This window comes from Myiozetetes cayanensis, unplaced genomic scaffold (genome assembly GCF_022539395.1).
Source record: "Myiozetetes cayanensis isolate MyiCay16 unplaced genomic scaffold, myiCay2020 scf114, whole genome shotgun sequence".
NCBI lineage: Eukaryota > Metazoa > Chordata > Aves > Passeriformes > Tyrannidae > Myiozetetes > Myiozetetes cayanensis.
The window spans coordinates 74,868-98,962 of NW_026086760.1; the positions used below are offsets into that span (position 1 = coordinate 74,868).

At 59.6% G+C, this 24,095-nt stretch overlaps 2 protein-coding genes and 1 long non-coding RNA gene across 23 annotated transcripts in view; all 3 read right to left on the bottom strand.

Annotated features, from left to right (window-relative positions):
- Nucleotides 1-349: 349 nt before the first annotated feature.
- Nucleotides 350-2,234, bottom strand: LOC126635186 (arginine-glutamic acid dipeptide repeats protein-like). 21 transcript variants are annotated; one of them, XM_050306165.1, is made up of 6 exons: nt 2,175-2,204; nt 1,875-1,914; nt 1,635-1,654; nt 1,455-1,474; nt 1,275-1,394; nt 350-1,234 (listed from the first exon to the last, which is right to left on the bottom strand). In XM_050306165.1, exons 4-6 carry the CDS (start codon nt 1,465-1,467, stop codon nt 357-359), a joined length of 1,011 nt encoding a protein of 336 aa, XP_050162122.1. In that variant the 5' UTR covers nt 1,468-1,474; nt 1,635-1,654; nt 1,875-1,914; nt 2,175-2,204; the 3' UTR covers nt 350-356. The 21 variants fall into 21 exon arrangements, with proteins under 21 accessions (XP_050162122.1, XP_050162123.1, XP_050162120.1 ...); XM_050306166.1 differs by lacking the exon at nt 1,635-1,654 and adding an exon at nt 1,675-1,694; XM_050306163.1 differs by lacking the exon at nt 1,635-1,654 and adding an exon at nt 1,715-1,734.
- The window catches only part of LOC126635192 (eukaryotic translation initiation factor 3 subunit C-like protein), a gene marked incomplete at its 5' end in the record, with an annotated part of 42,965 nt that continues 19,826 nt past the window's right edge, over nt 957-24,095 (bottom strand). The window contains 12 exons of the mRNA XM_050306175.1: nt 957-2,522; nt 3,404-3,566; nt 5,321-5,408; nt 5,761-5,826; nt 7,881-8,040; nt 11,102-11,465; nt 14,572-14,697; nt 16,495-16,537; nt 17,179-17,421; nt 19,099-19,213; nt 20,097-20,190; nt 23,566-23,691. Of these exons, the coding sequence (XP_050162132.1) occupies nt 2,443-2,522; nt 3,404-3,566; nt 5,321-5,408; nt 5,761-5,826; nt 7,881-8,040; nt 11,102-11,465; nt 14,572-14,697; nt 16,495-16,537; nt 17,179-17,421; nt 19,099-19,213; nt 20,097-20,190; nt 23,566-23,691 (1,668 nt within the window). The remainder of the gene's footprint in view (nt 2,523-3,403; nt 3,567-5,320; nt 5,409-5,760; nt 5,827-7,880; nt 8,041-11,101; nt 11,466-14,571; nt 14,698-16,494; nt 16,538-17,178; nt 17,422-19,098; nt 19,214-20,096; nt 20,191-23,565; nt 23,692-24,095) is intronic.
- Nucleotides 12,050-14,563, bottom strand: LOC126635188 (uncharacterized). Its single transcript, XR_007627570.1, has 3 exons — nt 14,476-14,563; nt 13,989-14,070; nt 12,050-12,121 (listed from the first exon to the last, which is right to left on the bottom strand). It is a non-coding gene; the product is annotated as an uncharacterized LOC126635188 (long non-coding RNA).

A 24,095-nucleotide genomic window follows, 5' to 3' on the forward strand; every position in this document is an offset into this window, starting at 1 on the left:
CCCTGGATCCCCCGGCCCCATAGAGACCCCCAATTCCCCTGGCCCATAGAGACCCCCAAATCCCCCGGCCCCATAGAGACCCCCGGTCCCCCTGTCCCCCTCGTGCCCCATCGCGGTGCCAGGGGGACAAATCCACCCCTCCCCCCGCCCCGGGTCACTCATTAACGGGATTAATTAGTGAGGGATTCTGGGGGTCCCCTCCCCCACCCTCGTCAATCATTAATGAGGTTTAATGAGTAATTAATGGGTTGAAGGAGAGTGGGGGGGAAGAGCCGCTATGGGGCAGGTTGGAGAGAGGGATGCCCTGCCCTTGTGGCTCCTTAGTGAGGCCTAATTAATAAATTAACGGTTTTAATTCAAAGAATAATGATTTTATTAAAGCAGGGATGGTTATGGGGCAGACAGGCACAAAATGGCGGCAAATCGTGAGGGGACAAAATGGAGGGAAAATGTGAGGGGAGAAAATGGCGGGAAAACCTGAGGGGACAAAATGGTGGAAAACCTGAGGGGAGAAAATGGAGGGGACCGTGAGGGGACAAAATGGAGGGGAAACCTGAGGGGACAAAATGGCGGGGACCGTGAGGGGAGAAAATGGCGGGAAATCGTGAGGGGACAAAATGGTGGGAAATCATGAGGGGAACAAACTGGGGGAAAACCAGAGGGGAGAAAATGGCGGAAAAACCTGAGGGGACAAAATGGAGGGAAAACCCGAGGGGACAAAATGGCGGGAAAACCTGAGGGGAGAAAATGGCAGCAAATTGTTGAGGGGACAAAATGGAGGGAAAACCTGAGGGGAGAAAATGGCGGGAAATCGTGAGGGGACAAAATGGCGGGAAATCCTGAGGGGCACAAAATGGCGGGAAAACCTGAGGGGCACAAAATGGGGTCACCTGTGGGGCCAGGATGGGTTTTGGGGGGCAGCCCCTCCCCCCAGCGCTCATTAAGTCACTCCCACGCCTCGTTAACGAATCCTTTATTAAATTTTCAGCCACGGTGGGTCCCGATGTGGGGCAGGTGAGTGACCTGTGGGGCAGGTGATGGATCTGTGGGGCAGGTGATGGCTCCATGGGGCAGGTGATGGATCTGTGGGGCAGGTGATGGATCTGTGGGGCAAGTGATGGTTCCCTGGGGCAGGTGATGGCTCCATGGGGCAGGTGATGGATCTGTGGGGCAGGTGATGGCTCCATGGGGCAGGTGATGGATCTGTGGGGCAGGTGATGGATCTGTGGGGCAGGTGATGGTTCCCTGGGGCAGGTGATGGCTCCATGGGGCAGGTGATGGTTCCCTGGGGCAGGTGATGGATCTGTGGGGCAAGTGATGGTTCCCTGGGGCAGGTGATGGATCTGTGGGGCAGGTGATGGATCTGTGGGGCAGGTGATGGTTCTGTGGGGCAGGTGATGGTTCTGTGGGGCAGGTGATGGATCTGTGGGGCAGGTGATGGTTCCCTGGGGCAGGTGATGGCTCCATGGGGCAGGTGATGGATCTGTGGGGCAGGTGATGGATCTGTGGGGCAAGTGATGGTTCCCTGGGGCAGGTGATGGTTCCCTGGGGCAGGTGATGGATCTGTGGGGCAGGTGATGGTTCCATGGGGCAGGTGATGGTTCTGTAGGACAGGTGATGGTTCCGTGGGGCAGGTGATGGCTCCATGGGGCAGGTGATGGTTCCCTGGGGCAGGTGATGGCTCCATGGGGCAGGTGATGGATCTGTGGGGCAGGTGATGGCTCCATGGGGCAGGTGATGGATCTGTGGGGCAGGTGATGGATCTGTAGGACAGGTGATGGTTCCCTGGGGCAAGTGATGGTTCTGTGGGGCAGGTGATGGTTCTATAGGGCAGGTGATGGTTCCCTGGGGCAAGTGATGGTTCTGTGGGGCAGGTGATGGATCTGTGGGGCAGGTGATGGTTCTGTAGGACAGGTGATGGATCTGTGGGGCAGGTGATGGATCTGTGGGGCAGGTGATGGTTCCCTGGGGCAGGTGATGGATCTGTGGGGCAGGTGATGGATCTGTGGGGCAGGTGATGGTTCTGTAGGACAGGTGATGGATCTGTGGGGCAGGTGATGGATCTGTGGGGCAGGTGATGGTTCCCTGGGGCAGGTGATGGATCTGTGGGGCAGGTGATGGCTCCATGGGGCAGGTGATGGTTCCCTGGGGCAGGTGATGGTTCCGTGGGGCAGGTGATGGCTCCGTGGGGCAGGTGATGGCTGCGTGGGGCAGGTGATGGATCCATGGGGCAGGTGATGGTTCTGTAGGACAGGTGATGGTTCCCTGGGGCAGGTGATGGATCTGTGGGGCAGGTGATGGCTCCATGGGGCAGGTGATGGATCCATGGGGCAGGTGATGGTTCTGTAGGACAGGTGATGGTTCCCTGGGGCAGGTGATGGATCTGTGGGGCAGGTGATGGCTGCGTGGGGCAGGTGGGCCCCGCCGTGGGGCAGGTGTGGCTCAGTAGTTGCCGCGCTCCTGCCGGAAGCCGCCTCGTCTCAGGTACCCGTCGCCCTTGCGGTACCCGCCGTCCTTCTGATCTGCGGGGGCGGGGCCGGGACAGGTGAGCCCAGGTGTGTCCCAGGTGTGTCCCACGTGTGCCCAGGTGTGTCCCAGGTGAGCCCAGGTGTGTCCCATGTGTGCCCAGGTGTGTCCCATGTGTGCCCCAGGCATGCCCACATGTGCCCAGGTGTGTCCCACATGTGCCCAGGTGAGCCCAGGTGTGTCCCACGTGTGTCCCAGGTGTGCCCAGGTGTGCCCAAGTGTGCCCAGGTGTGTCCCACGTGTGTCAGGTGACCCCCAGGTGTCTCCAGGTGCTCCCCAGATGTCTCCCAAATGCATCCCACATCCCCCAGGTGCCCCCAGATGTCCCCCCTGTGTCCCCCAGCTGCCCCCAGGTGTGCCCAGGTGCCCCCAGGTGTGCTCTTACCCCAGAAGTACCCCCCGTAGGCACCCTGGCGCTGGTTGAGGACGCTCCCCCAGGTGTGCCCCCGTGCCCCCCAGGTGTGCCCAGGTGCCCCCAGGTGTGCTCTTACCCCGGAAGTACCCCCCGTAGGCGCCCTGGCGCTGGTCGAGGACGCTCCCCCAGGTGCCCCCGTGCCCCCCAGGTGTGCCCAGGTGCCCCCAGGTGTCTCCCAAATGCATCCCATGCCCCCCAGGTGTGCCCAGGTGCGCCCAGGTGTGCCCAGGTGTGCTCTTACCCCGGAAGTACCCGCCATAGGCGCCCTGGCGCTGGTCGAGGACGCTCCCCCGTGCCCCCCAGGTGTGCCCAGGTGCCCCCCAGGTGTGCCCAGGTGTGCCCAGGTGTGCTCTTACCCCGGAAGTACCCCCCGTAGGTGCCCTGGCGCTGGTTGAGGACGCTCCCCCAGGTGTGCCCCCGTGCCCCCCAGGTGTGCCCAGGTGTGCCCAGGTGTGCTCTTACCCCGGAAGTACCCCCCGTAGGCGCCCTGGCGCTGGTCGAGGACGCGCTCGTTGTTCTCCACCAGGTTGCCGAGCTTCTCGGCGAGCTGCAGCGCCAGGTTCTGCGTCGCCGTCGGCTCCGTCCGGTGCATCATCACCGTCGCCGTCGGCTGGTCCAGAGACGCCTGCCCGGGGCGTGGCCAGGTGAGCCACGCCCACCCCGCCACACCTGGGGCGCAGGTAACCCCAAAACCACCCCAAAATCCGACCCCAAAACCACCCCAAATCTGGCCCACACTTGGATTAAAGTGCTTCTTTCTGGTCTCTGATTGGTTGATGATAACGAGGGGAGTGTGGCCAGGTGAGCCACGCCCACCTCGACACTCACCTGGGGCGCAGATAACCCCAAAACCACCCCAAAATCCACCCCCAAAACCACCCCACACTTGGGTTAAGGGGCTTCTTTCTGGTCTCTGATTGGTTGATGACAATGAGGGGGGTGTGCCCAGGTGAGCCACGCCCACCTCGACACACCTGGGGCACAGGTAACCCCAAAACCACCCCAAATCCGCCCCCAAAACCACCCCAAATCTGCCCCACACTTGGGTTAAGGTGCTTCTTTCTGGTCTGTGACTGGTTGATGATAACGAGGGGGGTGTGCCCAGGTGAGCCACGCCCACCCCGCCACACCTGGGGCGCAGGTAACCCCAAAACCACCCCAAATCCGCCCCCAAAACCACCCCAAATCTGCCCCACACTTGGGTTAAGGTGCTTCTTTCTGGTCTGTGACTGGTTGATGATAACGAGGGGGGTGTGCCCAGGTGAGCCATGCCCACCTCAACACCCACCTGGGGCGCAGGTAACCCCAAAACCACCCCAAAATCCACCCCCAAAACCACCCCACACTTGGGTTAAGGGGCTTCTTTCTGGTCTCTGATTGGTTGAGGAGAATGAGACGGGTGTGGCCAGGTGAGCCACGCCCACCTCGACACTCACCTGGGGCGCAGGTAACCCCAAAACCACCCCAAAATCCGACCCCCAAACCACCCCAAATCTGCCCCCAAAACCACCCCAAATCCGCCCCACACTTGGGTTAAGGGGCTTCTTTCTGGTCTGTGATTGGTTGATGACAACGAGGGGGGTGTGGCCAGGTGAGCCACGCCCACCCCGACACACCTGGGGCGCAGGTAACCCCAAAACCACCCCAAAATCTGCCCCCAAAACCACCTCAAATCCACCCCACACTTGGGTTAAGGTGCTTCTTTCTGGTCTGTGATTGGTTGATGACAACTAGGGGGGTGTGGCCAGGTGAGCCACGCCCACCTCAACACCCACCTGGGGCGCAGGTAACCCCAAAACTACCCCAAAATCCGACCCCAAAACCACCCCAAATCTGCCCCACACTTGGATTAAAGTGCTTCTTTCTGGTCTGTGACTGGTTGATGATAACGAGGGGGGTGTGCCCAGGTGAGCCATGCCCACCTCAACACCCACCTGGGGCGCAGGTAACCCCAAAACCACCCCAAAATCCACCCCCAAAACCACCCCACACTTGGGTTAAGGTGCTTCTTTCTGGTCTCTGATTGGTTGAGTGACAACAGAGGGGGGTGTGGCCAGGTGAGCCACACCCACCTCAACACACCTTGACCACACCTGGGGCGCAGGTAACCCCAAAACTACCCCAAATCCACACCCAAAACCACCCCAAATCCACCCCACACTTGGGTTAAGGTGCTTCTTTCTGGTCTCTGATTGGTTGATGACAACAAGGGGGGTGTGGCCAGGTGAGCCACGCCCACCCCGACACACCTGGGGCACAGGTAACCCCAAAACCACCCCAAAACCCGCCCCGAATCCCCCCAATTTCCCCTCCCTGCCCCCACTGGCCCCGCCCACCCCTTGAGGCCCCGCCCACCCCGTTGAGGCCCCGCCCCCTCACCATGAGCTCCTCGTTAATGATCATCTTGCTGATGATGCCGTGCACCGTGGGCAGGTCCAGCTCAAACATGGCCGCCAGCGTCTCCATGCTGGGGGGGGGAGGGGCCACAGGGGTCACCTGGGCCACGCCCACCTCGCCTGGGCCACGCCCACCCCACCTGGGCCACGCCCAGCCCGCCTGGGAGCGGCCACGCCCACCCACGACCACGCCCAGGTGAGCGGGAGAGGCGCAAAGGTGGCCACGCCCTTATGCAAATGAGGATGTGGGTGTGGTCAGGGAGGCCACGCCCAGCTCACCTGGGAGCAGCCACACCCACCCCCAAACCACGCCCAGGTGAGCAAAGGTGGCCACGCCCTTATGCTAATGAGGGGTGGGCGTGGTCAGGGGACACGGTAAGGTCACCTGGGCGTGGCCACGCCCCCCCCGGCCACGCCCCGTACCTGATGGAGTCGTAGACGCTGCTGTAGGTGAACAGGTACGTGCGGAGAGACTCCTCCTGGATCTTCCTGGGGGGGCAGAGTGACCGCTGAGTGACCGCTGAGTGACCACTGAGTGACCACACTACTGACCACTACTGACCATCCACTGACCGCTGAGTGACCGCTGAGTGACCGCTGAGTGACCACTGAGTGACCGCTGAGTGACCGCTGAGTGACCGCTGAGTGACCACACACTGACCACTGAGAGACCATGGAGTGACCACTGAGTGACCACTGAGTGACCACTAGTGACCATCTGAGTGACCACGTGACCACTGACCACTGAGTGACCACTAGTGACCACTGAGTGACCACTGAGTGACCACTGAGTGACCACTGAGTGACCACTAGTGACCACCCACTGAGTGACCCACAGTGACCACTGAGTGACCAGCTGAGTGACCACTGAGTGACCACTGAGTGACCACTGACCCATGGAGTGACCACTGACCACTACTGACCATCCACTGACCATCCACTGACCACTGAGTGACCACTGAGTGACCACTGACCACTACTGACCATCCACTGACCACCCACTGACCACCCACTGACCGCTGAGTGACCGCTGAGTGACCACTGAGTGACCACCCACTGAACACTGACCGAGTGACCACTGAGTGACCACTGAGTGACCACTGACCACTGAGTGACCACTGACCACTGAGAGACTGCTGACCACTGAGTGACCATGGAGTGACCACTGAGTGACCAACTGACCATGAGTGATCGCTGACCACTGAGTGACCACTGACCACTGAGAGACTGCTGACCACTGAGTGACCATGGAGTGACCACTGAGTGACCACTGAGTGACCACTGAGTGACCACTTACCACTGAGAGACTGCTGACCACTGAGTGACCACTGAGTGACCACTGAGTGACCACTGAGTGACCACTGACCACTGAGAGACTACTGAGTGACCACTGAGTGACCCTGAGTGACCACTGAGTGACCACTGAGAGACTGCTGACCACTGAGTGACCATTGAGTGACCACTGAGTGACCACTGACCACTGAGAGACTGCTGACCACTGAGTGACCACTGAGTGACCACTGAGTGACCGCTGAGTGACCAACTGACCCAGGGAGTGACCGGTGAGTGACCACAGAATGACCACTTAGAGACTGTTGAGTGACCAAACCCCCCCAAAAAACCCCCCAGGTGCTCTCACCTGACGAGCATGGCGCGCACCTGGAGTGCCCCCAAACCCCCTGGAGTGACCCCAAACCCCCCCAAATCCCCCCAACCCCCCAAATCCCCCCCAAACCCCCCAAACCCCTCTCAAACCCCTCCAAATCCCCCAAACCCCCCAAAAACCCCCCAGGTGCTCTCACCTGACGAGCATGACTCCACACCTGGAGTGCCCCCAAACCCCTGGAGTGACCCCGAACCCCCCCAAATCCCCTCAAACCCCCAAATCCCCTCAAACCCCCCAAATCCCCCAAACCCCCAAAATCCCCCTCAAACCCCCCAAATCCCCTCAAACCCCCCAAATCCCCCAAAATCCCCTCAAACCCCCAAATCCCCCCCAAACCCCCCAAACCCCCCAACTCCCTCCCAGACCCCCCAGGTGTTCTCACCTGACGAGCATGGCGCACACCTGAGCGCCCCCAACCCCCAAATCCCCCAAATCCCCCTCAAACCCCTTCAAACCCCCGAAATCCCCTCAACCCCCAAATCCCTCCCAACCCCCCAAATCCCCTCAAACCCCCCAAACCCCTCAAATCCCCCCAAATCCCCTCTCTAACCCCCCCAAACCCCCAGGTGTTCTCACCTGACGAGCATGGCCCGCACCTGGAGTGCCCCCAAACCCCTGGAGCGCCCCCAAACCCTCCCAAATCCCCTCAACCCCCACAAACCCCCTGAAATCCCCTCAAACCTCCTCAAATCCCTCCAACCCCCAAATCCCCCAAACCCCCCAGGTGTTCTCACCTGACGAGCATGGCGCACACCTGGAGTGCCCCCAAACCCCCAAATCCCCTCAAACCCTCCCCAAACCCCCCCAAACCCCCTAAATCCCTCTCAAACCCTCCAAATCCCCCAAACCCCCCCCAACCCCCCCCAGGTGGTCTCACCTGACGAGCATGGCGCGCACCTGGTCGGCCTCGGGGAACAGGTCCCACACCTTGCCGTTCATCTTCTCGTTGACCACGAAGCGGTGGCAGCGCCGCCAGTCCCCCGTCTTCATGGCCTTGGAGGCGGCCACCACGTGTTCCCTCATCGACTCGGGGGGGCCTGGGGACAGGTAATCAATTTATGGGGTCAGTTATGGGGTCAGGGGTCAGTTATGGGGTCAGTTATGGGTCAGTTAACCCCCGTCTTCATGGCCTTGGAGGCGGCCACCACGTGCTCCCTCATCGACTCAGGGGGCCTGGGGGTCAGGGACAGGTAATCAATTTATGGGGTCAGTTATGGGGTCAGTTATGGGGTCAGGGGGTCAGTTATGGGGTCAGTTATGGGTCAGTTATGGGGTCAGTTATGGGGTCAGTTATGGGGTCAGTTATGGGGTCAGTTATGGGTCAGTTTTGGGGTCAGTTATGAGTTCAGTGATGGGGTCAGTTATGGAGTCAGTTATGGGGTCAGTTATGGGGTCAGTTATGGGGTCAGGGCTCAGTTATAGGGTCAGTGATGGGGTCAGGGGGTCAGTTATGGGGTCAGTGATGGGGTCAGTGATGGGGTCAGTTATGGGGTCAGTGATGGGGTCATTTATGGGGTCAGTGATGGGGTCAGTTATGGGGTCAGGGGTCAGTTATGGGGTCAGGGAGCAGGTTATGCCACCACGTGCTCCCGCATCGACTCGGGGGGACCTGGGGGGTTATGGGGTCAGTTATGGGGTCAGGGGGTCAGTTATGGGGTCAGGGACCACGTTATGGGGTCAGGGAGCAGCTATGGGGTCAGGGACCAAGTTATGGGGTGAGAAAGCACGTTATGGGGTCAGGGGATCAGTTATGGGGTCAGGAAATCAATTTATGGGTCAGGGAATCAATTTATGGGGTCAGGGAGCAAGTTATGGGGTCAGGGACCAGGTTATGTGGTGAGGGACCAAGTTATGGGGTGAGGGACCATGTTATGTGGTCAGGGACCATTTTATGGGGTCATGGACCAGGTTATGGGGTCAGGGACCAAGTTACGGGGTCAGGGACCACGTTATGTGGTGAGGGAGCAGCTATGGGGTCAGTTATGGGGTCAGGGGGACACCAATGGGGTCAGGGAGCAGGTTATGGGGTCAGGGAATCAATTTATAGGGTCAGGGAGCAGGTTATGGGGGCAGGGAGCACGTTATGTGGTGAGGGACCAAGTTATGGGGTGAGGGACCATTTTATGGGGTCAGGGACCAAGTTATGGGGTCAGGAACCACGTTATGGGGTCAGGGACCACGTTATGGGATCATTGACCAGACTATAGGGCAGAAAAACCAATCTATGGGTCTGGAGAACTCGAACTCACCGAGGAACAACCAACCCAAGAAAACCCCCCCACAAACCCTCCTCCCCAACTCAGGGGCACAACCCCAACCCAAAACCCCCCAAAACCCCCCAAACCCCCCAAAAACCCCCAACCCCCGCACCCAGCAGGGCTGGCGCTTCCCCACGCGCAGCTGGTGGGTGGAACTGCTTGCTGATCATGCGGCTACCGAACTCCAAAAACCCCAAAAACCCCAGAAAACCCCCCAAAACCCCAAAAACCCCAACTTCACCAAAACCCCAAAACCCCCCAAATTTCCCAAATAAACAAACTCCCGCACCCAGCAGGGCTGTCGCCTCCCCCACGCGCAGCTGGTGGTGGAACTGCTTGCTGATCATGCGGCGCCGGGCGTCGAACTCCAAAAACCCCAGAAAAACCCCAGAAAAACCCCAAAAACCCCAAAAACCCCAATTTCACCCCAAAACCCCCAAAACCCCAAATTCCCCAAATAAACAAACCCCCGCACCCAGCAGGGCTGGCGCCTCCCACGCGCAGCTGGTGGTGGAACTGCTTGCTGATCATGCGGCGCCGGGCGTCGAACTCCAAAAACCCCCAAAAAAACCCCAAAAAAACCCCAAAAAACCCCCAAAAAAACCCCAATTTCACCCCAAACCCCTAAAAAACCCCAAATAAACAAACCCCCCGCACCCAGCAGGGGCTGTCGCTCCCCCACGCGCAGCTGGTGGTGGAACTGCTTGCTGATCATGCGGCGCCGGGCGTCGAACTCCAAAAACCCCAAAAAACCCCAAAAAAACCCCAAATTTCCCCCAAAAAAACCCCAAATTTCCCCCAAATAAACAAACCAAACCCCCGTACCCAGCAGGGGCTGGCGCTCCCCCACGCGCAGCTGGTGGTGGAACTGCTTGCTGATCATGCGGCGCCGAACTCCAAAAACCCCAAAAAAACCCCCAAAAAACCCCCAAAAAAACTCCCAAATTTCCCCCAAATAAACAAACCAAACCCCCGTACCCAGCAGGGCTGTCGCTTCCCACGCGCAGCTGGTGGTGGAACTGCTTGCTGATCATGCGGCGCCGAACTCCAAAAACCCCAAAAAAAACCCCAAAAAAACCCCCAATTTCACCCCAATTTCACCCCAAAAAACCCCAAAACCCCCAAATTTCCCCCAAATAACCAAACCAAACCCCCGCACCCAGCAGGGGCTGTCGCTCCCCCACGCGCAGCTGGTGGTGGAACTGCTTGCTGATCATGCGGCGCCGGGCGTCGAACTCCAAAAACCCCAAAAAAACCCCAAAAACCCCCAAAAACTCCCAAAAACCCCAAATTTCCCCCAAAACAAACCCAAACCCCCCAAATAACCAAACCCCCGTACCCAGCAGGGGCTGTCGCTCCCCCACGCGCAGCTGGTGGTGGAACTGCTTGCTGATCATGCGGCGCCGAACTCCAAAAACCCCCAAAAAAACCCCCAAAAAACCCCAAAACCCCACTTCACCCCAAAACCCCCAAAACCCCAAACCCAAATAACCAAACCCCCGTACCCAGCAGGGGCTGGCGCTCCCCCACGCGCAGCTGGTGGTGGAACTGCTTGCTGATCATGTGGCGCCGAACTCCAAAAACCCCAATAACACCCCAAAAACCCCCAAAAATCCCCCCAATTTCACCCCAAATTTCCCCAAATAACCAAACCCCCGTACCCAGCAGGGGCTGTCGCTCCCCCACGCGCAGCTGGTGGTGGAACTGCTTGCTGATCATGCGGCGCCGGGCGCCGAACTCCAAAACCCCAAAAACCCCAAAAAACCCCAATTTCACCCCAAAAAAACCCCCAAAAAAACCCCCAAAAAAAATTTCCCCCAAATAACCAAACCCCCCGTACCCAGCAGGGGCTGCCGCTCCCCCACGCGCAGCTGGTGGTGGAACTGCTTGCTGATCATGCGGCGCCGGGCGTCGAACTCGTGGGCCGCCATGTAGGGGATCTCCAGCAGCATGGCGGCCACCAGGTAGACGCACTCGAGCAGCTCCAGGTTGACGTGCATGTGGAAGGGCACCTGGCGCCGCTTCTCCACCTTCTCCTGCTCGGCGTTGCGCTCCTGCAGGCTGCGCAGCAGCAGCCCCTGCCCCAGCAGCTCCTTGGCCCGCCCCGAGCTCTGGATGTCCAGCAGGGCGTTGTGCGCGTCCTTGATCAGCCCCTGGCGGAAGGCGCAGATGCCCAGCTGGACCATGGTGCGGTTGTACAGGATCTACAAGGGACAGGTGAGGCACAGGTGTCACCATCACACCTGGACAGGTGAGTTCTGACCAGCCCTGACCAGCCCTGACCCCAACACCCGAGCTCTGGATGTCCAGCAGGGCGTTGTGCAGCGTCCTTGATCAGCCCCTGCGACAAGGCGCAGATGCCCAGCTGCACCATCGTGCGGTTGTACAGGATCTACAAGGGACAGGTGAGGTCATCACACCTGGACAGGTGAGTTCTGACCAGCCCTGACCCAACACCCGAGCTCTGGATGTCCAGCAGGGCGTCAGGGCGTCCTGATCAGCCCCCTGCCGGGAAGGCGCAGACCCAGCTGGACCATGGTGCGTTGTGCAGATCTGGGGGACAGGTGGAGAGGCGCCATCTGCACCTAGCACGTGGAGTTCTGATCACTCCCGGGACCCAGCCCTGACCAGCCCTGAGCACCAAAATCGAGTCCTGACCACGCCCAGCTGGACCATCGTGCGGTTGTACAGGATCTAGGATGGACAGGTGAGGTTATCACACCTGGGCACGTGAGTTCTGATCACCCCTGACCAGCCCTGACCCCAACACCCGAGCTCTGACACAAGCTGTGGGCGTCCTTGATCAGCCCCTGCGGAAGGCGCAGATGCCCAGCTGGACCATCGTGCGGTTGTACAGGATCTGGGATGGACAGGTGAGGACAGGTGAGGCACAGGTGTCGCGTGACATCACCTGGAGAGTGAGTTCTGATCACCAAAAATAGGTTCTGATCAACCCTGACCACCAAAAACGAGTCCTGACCACCAAGAACGAGTCCTGACTACGACGCCCAGCTGCACCATCGTGCGGTTGTACAGGATCTACGAGGGACAGGTGAGGCACAGGTGAGGCTCAGGTGTCACCATGTGACCACCACAGGTGAGTTCTGACCAGCCCTGACCACCAAAAACGAGTCCTGACCACGCCCAGCTGGACCATCGTGCGGTTGTACAGGATCTACAAGGGACAGGTGAGGCACAGGTGAGGTGACATCACCTGGACAGGTGAGTTCTGACCAGCCCTGATCATCCCTGGTCACCAGAAACGAGTCCTGACCACCCCCAGCTGGACCATCGTGCGGTTGTACAGGATCTACAAGGGACAGGTGAGGCACAGGTGTCACCATGTGACCACCACAGGTGAGTTCTGACCCAGAGAGCTCACCAAAAATGGGTTCTGACCAGCCCTGACCACCAAAAACGAGTCCTGACCACCAAAAACGAGTCCTGACCACGCCCAGCTGCACCATCGTGCGGTTGTACAGGATCTGGGGGGGACAGGTGAGGCACAGGTGAGGCACAGGTGAGGTGACATCACCTGGACAGGTGAGTTCTGACCCAGAGAGCTGAGCCCTGACCAGCCCTGACCACCAAAAATGAGTCCTGACCACCCCCAGCTGCACCACTGCGTGCGGTTGTACAGGATCTGGGGGGGACAGGTGAGGCACAGGTGAGGCACAGGTGTGATTGTCTGATCAGCACAGGTGAGTTCTGACCAGCCCTGACCACCACAAACGAGTCCTGACCACGCCCAGCTGCACCATCCTGCGGTTGGACAGGATCTACAAGGGACAGGTGAGGCACAGGTGTCACCATCACACCTGGACAGGTGAGTTCTGATCACCAAAAATGAGCTGCCTGACCACTCCCAGCTGCACCACTGCGTGGTTGGACAGGATCTGGGGGGGACAGGTGAGGCACAGGTGAGGCACAGGTGTGATTGTCTGATCAGCACAGGTGAGTTCTGATCATCCCTGACCACCAGAAACGAGTCCTGACCACGCCCAGCTGCACCATCCTGCGGTTGGACAGGATCTGGGATGGACAGGTGAGGCACAGGTGTCACCATCACACCTGGACAGGTGAGCTCTGATCACCAAAAATGAGTCCTGACCAGCCCTGACCAGCACAGGTGAGGTCACCTCACCTGCCCAGGTGTGTCACAGATTCACTGGAATGGTGTCCCACTCTCATCTGTACAGGTGTGTCCCACTCTCACCTGCACAGGTGTGTCCCATTTCCACCTGCACCGGTGTGTTCTATTCCTTTAATTTACCTGCACAGGTGTGTCCCAAATCACCTGGACCAATATCTCCCACTTACCTGCACAGATGTCCCCAAATCACCTGCACAGGTGTGTCCCCCCCACTTACCTGCACAGGTGTCCCATCTTTCACCTGGACAGGTGTCCCCAAATCACCTGGACAAGCATCTCCCACTTACCTGGACACGTGTGTCCTGCCTTCACCTGAGCAGGTGTGTCCCCATCTCCCTGCTCACCTGCACAGGTGTGTCAGGAGCCCCCAGGTGTGACAGGTGACCCCCCAGGTGGGACAGGTGACTCCCCAGGTGTGTAACTCACCTGCACAGGTGGGTCAGCGTGGTGGATGTTGTCCTGCAGGTGGGACAGGTGACCCCCCCAGGTGTGTGGCTCACCTGCACAGGTGGGTCAGCGTGGTGGATGTTGTCCTGCAGGTGGGACAGGTGACCCCCCCAGGTGTGTGGCTCACCTGCACAGGTGGGTCAGCGTGCTGGATGTTGTCCTGCAGGTGGGACAGGTGACCCCCCCAGGTGTGTGTCAATGAGTCTCACCTGCACAGGTGGGTCAGCGTGCTGGATGTTATCCTGCAGGTGGTACAGGTGACCCCCCCAGGTGTGACAGGTGTGTAACTCACCTGCACAGGTGGGTCAGCGTGGTGGATGTTGTCCTGCAGGTGGGACAGGTGACCCCCCCAGGTGTGACAGGTGTGTAACTCACCTGCACAGGTGGGTCAGCGTGCTGGATGTTGTCCTGCAGGTGGGACAGGTGACCCCCCCAGGTGTGACAGGTGTGTAACTCACCTGCACAGGTGGGTCAGCGTGCTGGATGTTGTCCTGCAGGTGGTACAGGTGACCCCCCCAGGTGTGTAACTCACCTGCACAGGTGGGTCAGCGTGCTGGATGTTGTCCTGCAGGTGGGACAGGTGACCCCCCCAGGTGTGTATGATGTCCCCTCACCTGCACAGGTGGGTCAGCGTGCTGGATGTTATCCTGCAGGTGGGACAGGTGACCCCCCCAGGTGTGACAGGTGACCCCCCCAGGTGTGTAACTCACCTGCACAGGTGGGTCAGCGTGCTGGATGTTGTCCTGCAGGTGGTACAGGTGACCCCCCAGGTGTGACGGGCGCGGTACCAGCGCAGCTGTGCAGTCAGCGTGGTGGTGAATGTGGCACAGGATGGCGACAGGTGCGGCTCCAGGTCGTGTGGTCCTTGGTGTACACGAACCTGGCACAGGTGGGACAGCGTGACAGGTGATGACCCTGCAGGTGGACAGGTGAGACAGGTGAGATCACTCTGGGACAGGTGGGACACCCCTGGGACAGGTGGGGACACTCAGGGGGCAGGTGCGGATCCGGTCCGTGCGGTCCTAGGTGTGTACACGCACCTGCACAGGTGGGACAGCGTGCTGGATGTTGCCCTGCAGGTGTGACAGGTGAGACCCTCAGGTGGACAGGTGAGACTCACCTGCACAGGTGGGACAGCGTGCCTGGACAGGTGTGGGTGACACTCAGGTGCAGGATGCGTGACTCCAGGTGCACAGGTGCGGTCCCAGGCGTGCATGAACCTGGCCTACAGGTGGGACAGGTGGACACACCTAGGTGTGACAGGTGACCCTCAGGTGGACAGGTGTGACCCCTCAGGTGGGACAGGTGGGACCCTGCAGGTGGACAGGTGAGCCACAGGTGGTGATCACTGCTGGGACAGGTGGGACACCGCTGGGACAGGTGTGACACTCAGGTGGTACAGGTGAGCCACAGGTGAGATCACTCTAGGACAGGTGGGACACCGCGCTGGGACAGGTGTGACACTCAGGGGACAGGTGAGACAGGTGAGATCACTCTGGGACAGGTGGGACACCGCTGGGACAGGTGGGACACTCAGGTGGGACAGGTGCGGACCCAGATGCACAGGTGCGTCCAGCGTGCATGGACACTGTACCTGGCACAGGTGGGACATCGGCAGGTGAGACTCGCAGGGCGCAGGTGAGACAGGTGCAGAGCACGGTGGGAACAGGTGGGACACAGGTGGGCACAGGTGCGGATCACGGTCCGTGCGGTCACAGGTGAGATCACCTGGCACAGGTGGGACACGGACAGGTGAGACCCTCAGGGGACAGGTGAGACAGGTGAGATCACTCTGGGACAGGTGGGACACCCCTGGGACAGGTGGGGACACTCAGGGGGCAGGTGCGGATCCGGTCCGTGCGGTCCTTGGCGTACACGAACCTGGCACAGGTGGGACAGGTGAGACCCTCAGGGGGCAGGTGAGACCCTCAGGGGACAGGTGAGATCACTCTGGGACAGGTGGGACACCCCTGGGACAGGTGGGGACACTCAGGGGGCAGGTGCGGATCCGGTCCGTGCGGTCCTTGGCGTACACGAACCTGGCACAGGTGGGACAGGTGAGACACACCTGGGACAGGTGAGACCCTCAGGGGACAGGTGTGACCCTCAGGGGACAGGTGAGACCCTCAGGGGGCAGGTGAGACAGGTGAGATCACTCTGGGACAGGTGGGACACCCCTGGGACAGGTGTGACACTCAGGGGACAGGTGAGACAGGTGAGATCACTCTAGGACAGGTGGGACACCCCTGGGACAGGTGTGACACTCAGGGGACAGGTGAGACAGGTGAGATCACTCTGGGACAGGTGGGACACCCCTGGGACAGGTGGGGACACTCAGGGGGCAGGTGCGGATCCGATCCGTGCGTTCCTTGGCATACACGAACCTGGCACAGGTGGGACACGGACAGGTGAGACCCTCAGGGGGCAGGTGAGACAGGTGAGATCACTCTGGGACAGGTGGGACACCCCTGGGACAGGTGGGGACACTCAGGGGACAGGTGAGACAGGTGAGATCACTCTAGGACAGGTGGGACACCCCTGGGACAGGTGTGACACTCAGGGGACAGGTGAGACAGGTGAGATCACTCTGGGACAGGTGGGACACCCCTGGGACAGGTGGGGACACTCAGGGGGCAGGTGCGGATCCGGTCCGTGCGGTCCTTGGCGTACACGAACCTGGCACAGGTGGGACACGGACAGGTGAGACCCTCAGGGGACAGGTGAGACAGGTGAGATCACTCTGGGACAGGTGGGACACTCAAGGGACAGGTGAGACCCTCAGGGGACGGGTGAGACCATCCCAGGGCAGGTGGGGACACTCAGGGGACAGGTGAGACAGGTAGGACACCCCTGGGAGAGGGGGAACATTCAGGGGACAGGTGAGACACTCAGAGGACAGGTGAGACCACCCTGGGACAGGTGAGGCCACTTTGGGACAGGTGGGACACTCAGGGGGCAGGTGAGACCACCCTGGGACAGGTGGGACACTCAGGGGACAGGTGAGACAGGTAGGACACCTCTGGGACAGGGGGAACACTCAGGGGACAGGTGGGACAGGTGTGACACACCTGGGACAGGTGAGACCACCCTGGGACAGGTGAGACCCTCAAGGGACAGGTGAGACAGGTGGGACCACCCTGGGAGAGGTGAGACCCTCAGGGGACAGGTGACACCACCCTGGGACAGGTGAGACCCCCCTGGGACAGGTGAGACCACACCCACAACTGTGTCCCCTCCCCATCCAGGTGTGCCCCCTCCCCCACCAGGTGAGTCCCTCCCCCCAGGTGTGTCCCCCAGGTGTGCCCCTCCCCCCTCACCTGCAGAGCCGCTCCATCAGCGCCTCCGAGTCCTCGTCCTCGTCCTCCTCCTGCTCCTCCCCCGCCTTCACCTGCGGCCCCTCCTGGGCTCCCTCCTGGGTGCCCACCTGGGTGCCCTCCTGGGTGCCCTCCTGGGTGCCCACCTGGCCAGGTGAGGCCCCCTCGGCCCCGCCCTTGGCCGGGCCCGGCCCCTCCCCCTTGCGCCGGGAGCCGTAGTCGAACTTGTAGTAGGTGTGGAGGACCCTGGGGGTGGGGGACACACAGGTGGGACAGGTGAGACCACCCTGGGACAGGTGAGAGCCTCAGGGGACAGGTGAGACCCCCCTGGGACAGGTGAGACCCTCAGGGGACAGGTGAGACCACCCTGGGACAGGTGAGACCACCCTGGGACAGGTGAGACCCTCAGGAGACAGGTGAGACCACCCTGGGACAGGTGAGACCACCCTGGGACAGGTGAGAGCCTCAGGGTACAGGTGAGGCCACCCTGGGACAGGTGAGACCACCCTGGGACAGATGAGACCATCCTAGGATAGGTGGGGACAGGTGAGACCACCCTGGGACAGATGAGACTCTCAGGGGACAGGTGAGACCACCCTGGGACAGGTGAGACCCTCCTGGACAGGTGAGACTCTCAGGAGAGAGGTGAGACCCTCAGGGGACAGGTGAGACCACCCTAAGACAGGTGAGACCATCCTAGGATAGGTGGAGACAGGTGAGACCACCCTGAGGCAAGTGAGACTCTCAGGGGACAGGTGAGACCCCCCTGGGACAGGTGAGACCCTCAGGAGACAGGTGAGACTCTCAGGAGAGAGGTGAGACCTCCCTGGGACAGGTGAGACCACCCTAAGACAGGTGAGACCATCATTGTCCAGCTGAGACCACCCTGAGACAGGTGAGACTCTCAGGGGACAGGTGAGACCCTCCTAGGCCAGGTGGGACAGGTGAGACCCTCAGGGGACAGGTGAGACCCCCCTGGGACAGGTGAGACCCTCATTGTCCAGCTGAGACCCCTCTAGGGCTCAGGTGAGCCAGGTGAGCCCGTCCCCGGGGTGTGAGGTGTCCCAGGTGGTCCCAGGAGGTCCCAGGTGGTCCCAGGAGGTCCCAGGTGGTCCCAGGTGACCCAGGTGACCCAGGTGGTCCCAGGAGGTCCCAGGTGGTCCCAGGTGGTGCCAGGTGGACCCAGGTGGACCCAGGTGGTCCCAGGTGACCCAGGTGGTCCCAGGTGGTCCCAGGTGGTCCCAGGAGGTCCCAGGTGGTCCCAGGTGACCCAGGTGGTCCCAGGTGGGCTCAGGTGGGCCAGGTGGACCCAGGAGGTCCCAGGTGGACCCAGGTGATCCCAGGTGGTCCCAGGTGACCCAGGTGGGCTCAGGTGGTCCCAGGTGGTCCCAGGTGGTCCCAGGTGACCCAGGTGGACCCAGGTGGTCCCAGGTGACCCAGGTGGTCCCAGGTGGTCCCAGGTGGTCCCAGGTGACCCAGGTGGTGCCAGGTGGGCTCAGGTGGTCCCAGGTGGTCCCAGGTGGTCCCAGGTGAACCCAGGTGACCCAGGAGGTCCCAGGTGGTCCCAGGTGGGCTCAGGTGGTGCCAGGAGGTCCCAGGTGGTCCCAGGTGACCCAGGTGGTCCCAGGAGGTCCCAGGTGACCCAGGTGGGCTCAGGTGGTCCCAGGTGGTCCCAGGTGGACCCAGGTGGTCCCAGGAGGTCCCAGGTGGTCCCAGGTGACCCAGGTGGTCCTAGGTGGTGCCAGGTGGACCCAGGAGGTCCCAGGTGACCCAGGTGGTCCCAGGAGGTCCCAGGTGACCCAGCTGGTCCCAGGAGGTCCCAGGTGGTCCCAGGTGACCCAGGTGGTCCCAGGTGACCCAGGTGGTCCCAGGTGGGCTCAGGTGGCCCCAGGTGGTCCCAGGTGGGCTCAGGTGCCCCCTCACCTGCGCAGGTAGACCCTGCAGAGCTCCTCGGGGCTGCCCTTGCCCTGCAGGTACCGCTGGAGCCGCGCGATGATGGCGCAAACCCGGCCCTCGTCCTTCAGGTGCTCCACGTACTCTGGGGGAAACACACCTGGGGGTCACCTGGGGGGCACCTGGGCCAGGGGAACCCCCCCAGGATTCAAAGGAACACCCCCAGGATTCACAGGAACCCCCCCAGGTGAGAGATCTGGACCTTCAGGTGCTCCAGGGACACACCTGGACACACCTGGGGGGCTCAGGGGAGGCACCTGGGCCAGAGGGACCCCCCCAAAATTCAAAAGAACCCCCCCAGGATTCACAGGAACCCCCCCAGGTGAGAGATCTGGACCTTCAGGTGCTCCAGGGACACACCTGGACACACCTGAGGGGCTCAGGGGAGGCACCTGGGCCAGAGGGACCCCCCCAGGATTCACAGAAACCCCTCCAGGATTCACAGGAACCCCCCCAGGTGACCCCCAGGTGAGAGATCTGGGACCAGGTGATGGTCCTGGACACACCTGGACACACCTGGGGATCACCTGAGCAAGGGGAACCCCCTCAGGATTCACAGGAACCCCAAAAACCCCCAAAAAACACCCCCAAAAACCCCAAAACTCTCCCAGAGATCCCCGCAAGGTGAGGGTCCCACCTGTCCTTCAGGTGCTCCAGGTGATCAGGGGGGGTCTCAGCCCCACAAAAACCCCCCAAACCCCCCCTGGGGACCCCAAAATCCCTTTAAAGACCCCCCAAAAACCCCCCCAAACCCCTCAAAGACCCCCCCAAAGACCCAAAATTCCCCCAAAGACCCCAAAACTCTCCCAGAGACCCCCCCCCAAGGTGAGGGTCCCACCTGTCCCTCAGGTACTCCAGGTGATCAGGGGGGGTCTCAGCCCCAAGGACCCCCAAGATCGATCAGGGGGTCTCAGCCCCCAAGGACCCCCAAAGACTCCAACCCCCAAAATCCCCCCCCAGACGCTCACCCTGCGAGTGGGGGTCGGTGTTCTGCATGATCTTGGTGAACTCCTCGTCCATCCGTTCCACCAGGGTCAGGACGCACCCACGCACCCTGTAGGGCTAAAATTGGGGGGTCAGACCCCAAAAAACCAAAAAAACACCCCAAAAAACCCCCCAAAACCCCCAAAAATCCATAAAAACACCAAAAAACCCCCCCAAAAACCCACAGAGAGCCCCCCAAAGCTCCACCAGGGTCAGGACGCACCCACGCACCCTGTAGGGCTGGAATTGGGGGGTCAGACCCCAAAAAACCAAAAAAACACCCCAAAAAACCCCAAAAAATCCATAGAAACACCAAAAAACCAAAAAAACACCCCAAAAACTCATCCTGACCCCACAGAGACCCCCCCAAAGCTCCACCAGGGTCTGGACGCACCCACGAACCCTGTAGGGCTGAAATTGGGGGGTCAGACCCCAAAAACCCACAAAAACACCCCAAAAAACCCCCCAAAACCCCCAAAAATCCATAGAAACACCAAAAAACCCCCCCAAAAACCCACAGAGAGCCCCCCAAAGCTCCACCAGGGTCAGGACGCACCCACGCACCCTGTAGGGCTGGAATTGGGGGGTCAGACCCCAAAAAACCAAAAAAACACCCCAAAAAACCCCAAAAAACCCCTAAAAATCCATAGAAACACCAAAAAACCAAAAAACCACCCCAAAAATCCATCCTGACCCCACAGAGAGCCCCCCAAAGCTCCACCAGGGTCAGGACGCACCCACGAACCCTGTAGGGCTAAAATTGGGGGGGTCAGACCCCAAAAAACCCAAAAAAACACCCCAAAAAACCCCAAAAAAACCCTAAAAATTCATCCTGACCCCCAAAAACCCACAGAGAGCCCCCCAAAGCTCCACCAGGGTCAGGATGCACCCACGCACCCTGTAGGGCTGGAATTGGGGGGTCAGACCCCAAAAACCAAAAAAACACCCCAAAAAACCCCAAAAAACCCCCCAAAATCCATAGAAACACCAAAAAACAAAACAAAAAAACCCCAAAAACTCATCCTGACCCCACAGAGAACCCCCCAAAGCTCCACCAGGGTCAGGACGCACCCACGAACCCTGTAGGGCTGGAATTGGGGGGTCAGACCCCAAAACCCCAAAAAAACACCCCAAAAATTCACTCTGACCCCCAAAAACCCACAGAAACACCCCAAAAATTCATCCTGACCCCACAGAGAGCCCCCCAAAGCTCCACCAGGGTCAGGACGCACCCACGCACCCTGTAGGGCTGAAATTGGGGGGTCAGACCCCAAAAACCCACAGAAACACCCCAAAAATTCACTCTGACCCCCAAAAACCCACAGAAACACCCCAAAAATTCACTCTGACCCCCAAAAACCCACAGAAACACCCCAAAAATTCATCCTGACCCCACAGAGAGCCCCCCAAAGCTCCACCAGGGCCAGGACGCACCCACGAACCCTGTAGGGCTAAAATTGGGGGGTCAGACCCCAAAAACCCAAAAAAACACCCCAAAAAACCCCCAAAAATCCATAGAAACACCAAAAAACCAAAAAAAAACCCCAAAAACTCATCCTGACCCCACAGAGAGCCCCCCAAAGCTCCACCAGGGTCAGGACGCACCCACGCACCCTGTAGGGCTAAAATTGGGGGGGGTCAGACCCCAAAAACCCAAAAAAACACCCCAAAAATTCATCCTGACCCCCAAAAACCCACTGAGACCCCAAAAACCCACAGAGACCCCCCCCAAAGCTCCACCAGGGTCAGGACGCACCCACGAACCCTGTAGGGCTGAAATTGGGGGGTCAGACCCCAAAACCAAAACACCCCAAAACACCCCAAAAATCCATAGAAACACCAAAAAACCAAAAAAAAACCCCAAAAACTCATCCTGACCCCACAGAGAGCCCCCCAAAGCTCCACCAGGGTCAGGACGCACCCACGCACCCTGTAGGGCTAAAATTGGGGGGGGTCAGACCCCAAAAACCCAAAAAAACACCCCAAAAATTCATCCTGACCCCCAAAAACCCACTGAGACCCCAAAAACCCACAGAGACCCCCCCCAAAGCTCCACCAGGGTCAGGACGCACCCACGAACCCTGTAGGGCTGAAATTGGGGGGTCAGACCCCAAAAAACCAAAAAAACACCCCAAAAAACCCCCAAAAATCCATAGAAACACCAAAAAACCAAAAAAAAACCCCAAAAACTCATCCTGACCCCACAGAGAGCCCCCCAAAGCTCCACCAGGGTCAGGACGCACCCACGCACCCTGTAGGGCTAAAATTGGGGGGGGTCAGACCCCAAAAACCCAAAAAAACACCCCAAAAATTCATCCTGACCCCCAAAAACCCACTGAGACCCCAAAAACCCACAGAGACCCCCCCCAAAGCTCCACCAGGGTCAGGACGCACCCACGCACCCTGTAGGGCTAAAATTGGGGGGTCAGACCCCAAAAACCCAAAAAAACACCCCAAAAAACCCCCAAAAATTCATCCTGAGCCCCCAAAAATTCATCCTGACCCCACAGAGAACCCAAAACCCCACAGAGAGCCCCCCAAAGCTCCACCAGGGTCAGGACGCACCCACGCACCCTGTAGGGCTGAAATTGGGGGGGGTCAGACCCCAAAAACCCAAAAAAACACCCCAAAAATTCATCCTGACCCCAAAAACCCAAAAAAAACCCCCCAAAAATCCATCCTGACCCCCAAAAATCCATAGAAACCCCAAAAAACCCAAAAAACCCCCCCAAAAACCCACAGAGACCCCCCCCAAAGCTCCACCAGGGTCAGGACGCACCCACGAACCCTGTAGGGCTGGAATTGGGGGGGGTCAGACCCCATAAGTGACCCCAAAACCCCCGTAAATGATCCCAAAATCCCCAAAAATGATCCCAAACCCCCCATAAATGACCCCAAACCCCCATAAATGACCCCAAATCCCCTGTAAATGCCCCCCAACCCCCTGTAAATGCCCCCCAAACCCCCATAAACGACTCCAAAGCCCCGTAAATGACCCCAAACGCCCATAAATGACCCCAAAGCCCCCATAAATGACCCCAAACCCCCGTAAATGACCCCAAAATCCTTATAAGTGACCCCAAACTCCCCATAACTGACCCCAAACCCCCATAAATGACCCCAAAACCCCCATAATTGACCCCAAACCCCCATAAATGACCCCAAACCCCCATAAATGACCCCAAACTGCCCCAAAACCAACCCCAAAATCACCATAAATGACCCCAAACCCCCCATAAATGACCCCAAAACCCCATAAATGACCCCAAACCCCATAAGTGACCCTAAACCCCATAAATGACCCCAAACCCCCATAAATGCCCCCCAAACCCCCCATAACTGACCCCAAACCCCCCATAAGTGACCCCAAACCTCCCTAAACGACTCCAAACCCCCGTAAATGACCCCAAAATCCTTATAAGTGACCCCAAACCCCATAAATGCCTCCCCCACCTGCTCGGGGTTCCCGAGGTTCTCCGACTCCTCCAGGACGTTCTCGCCCACGAAGATCTCGGGGTGGGCGAAGAGGAGCTCGAGCAGCTCCTCGATGCAGCCCAGGCACTTCTGCCACAGCTCAGGCTGTGGGGTGAGACCCAGAAATCATCATTTACCCCAAAAATCATCATTTACCCCATAAATAACCCCCTGACCCCATAGAACAATCCCTGACCCCACAAATCATCACCAACCCCCAGATCTGGGGGTGCCCCCAGAGCAGCTCCTCGAGGCAGCCCAGGCACTTCTGCCACAGCTCAGGCTGTGGGGGGAGACCCAAAAATCATCATTTACCCCAAAAATCATCATTTACCCCATAAATAACCCCCTGACCCCATAGAACAATCCCTGACCCACAGAAAATCACCAACCCCCAGAGCTGGGGGTGCCCCCAGAGCAGCTCCTCGAGGCAGCCCAGGCACTTCTGCCACAGCTCAGGCTGAGGAACAGGACCCAAAAATCATCATTTACCCCAAAAATCATCCCCT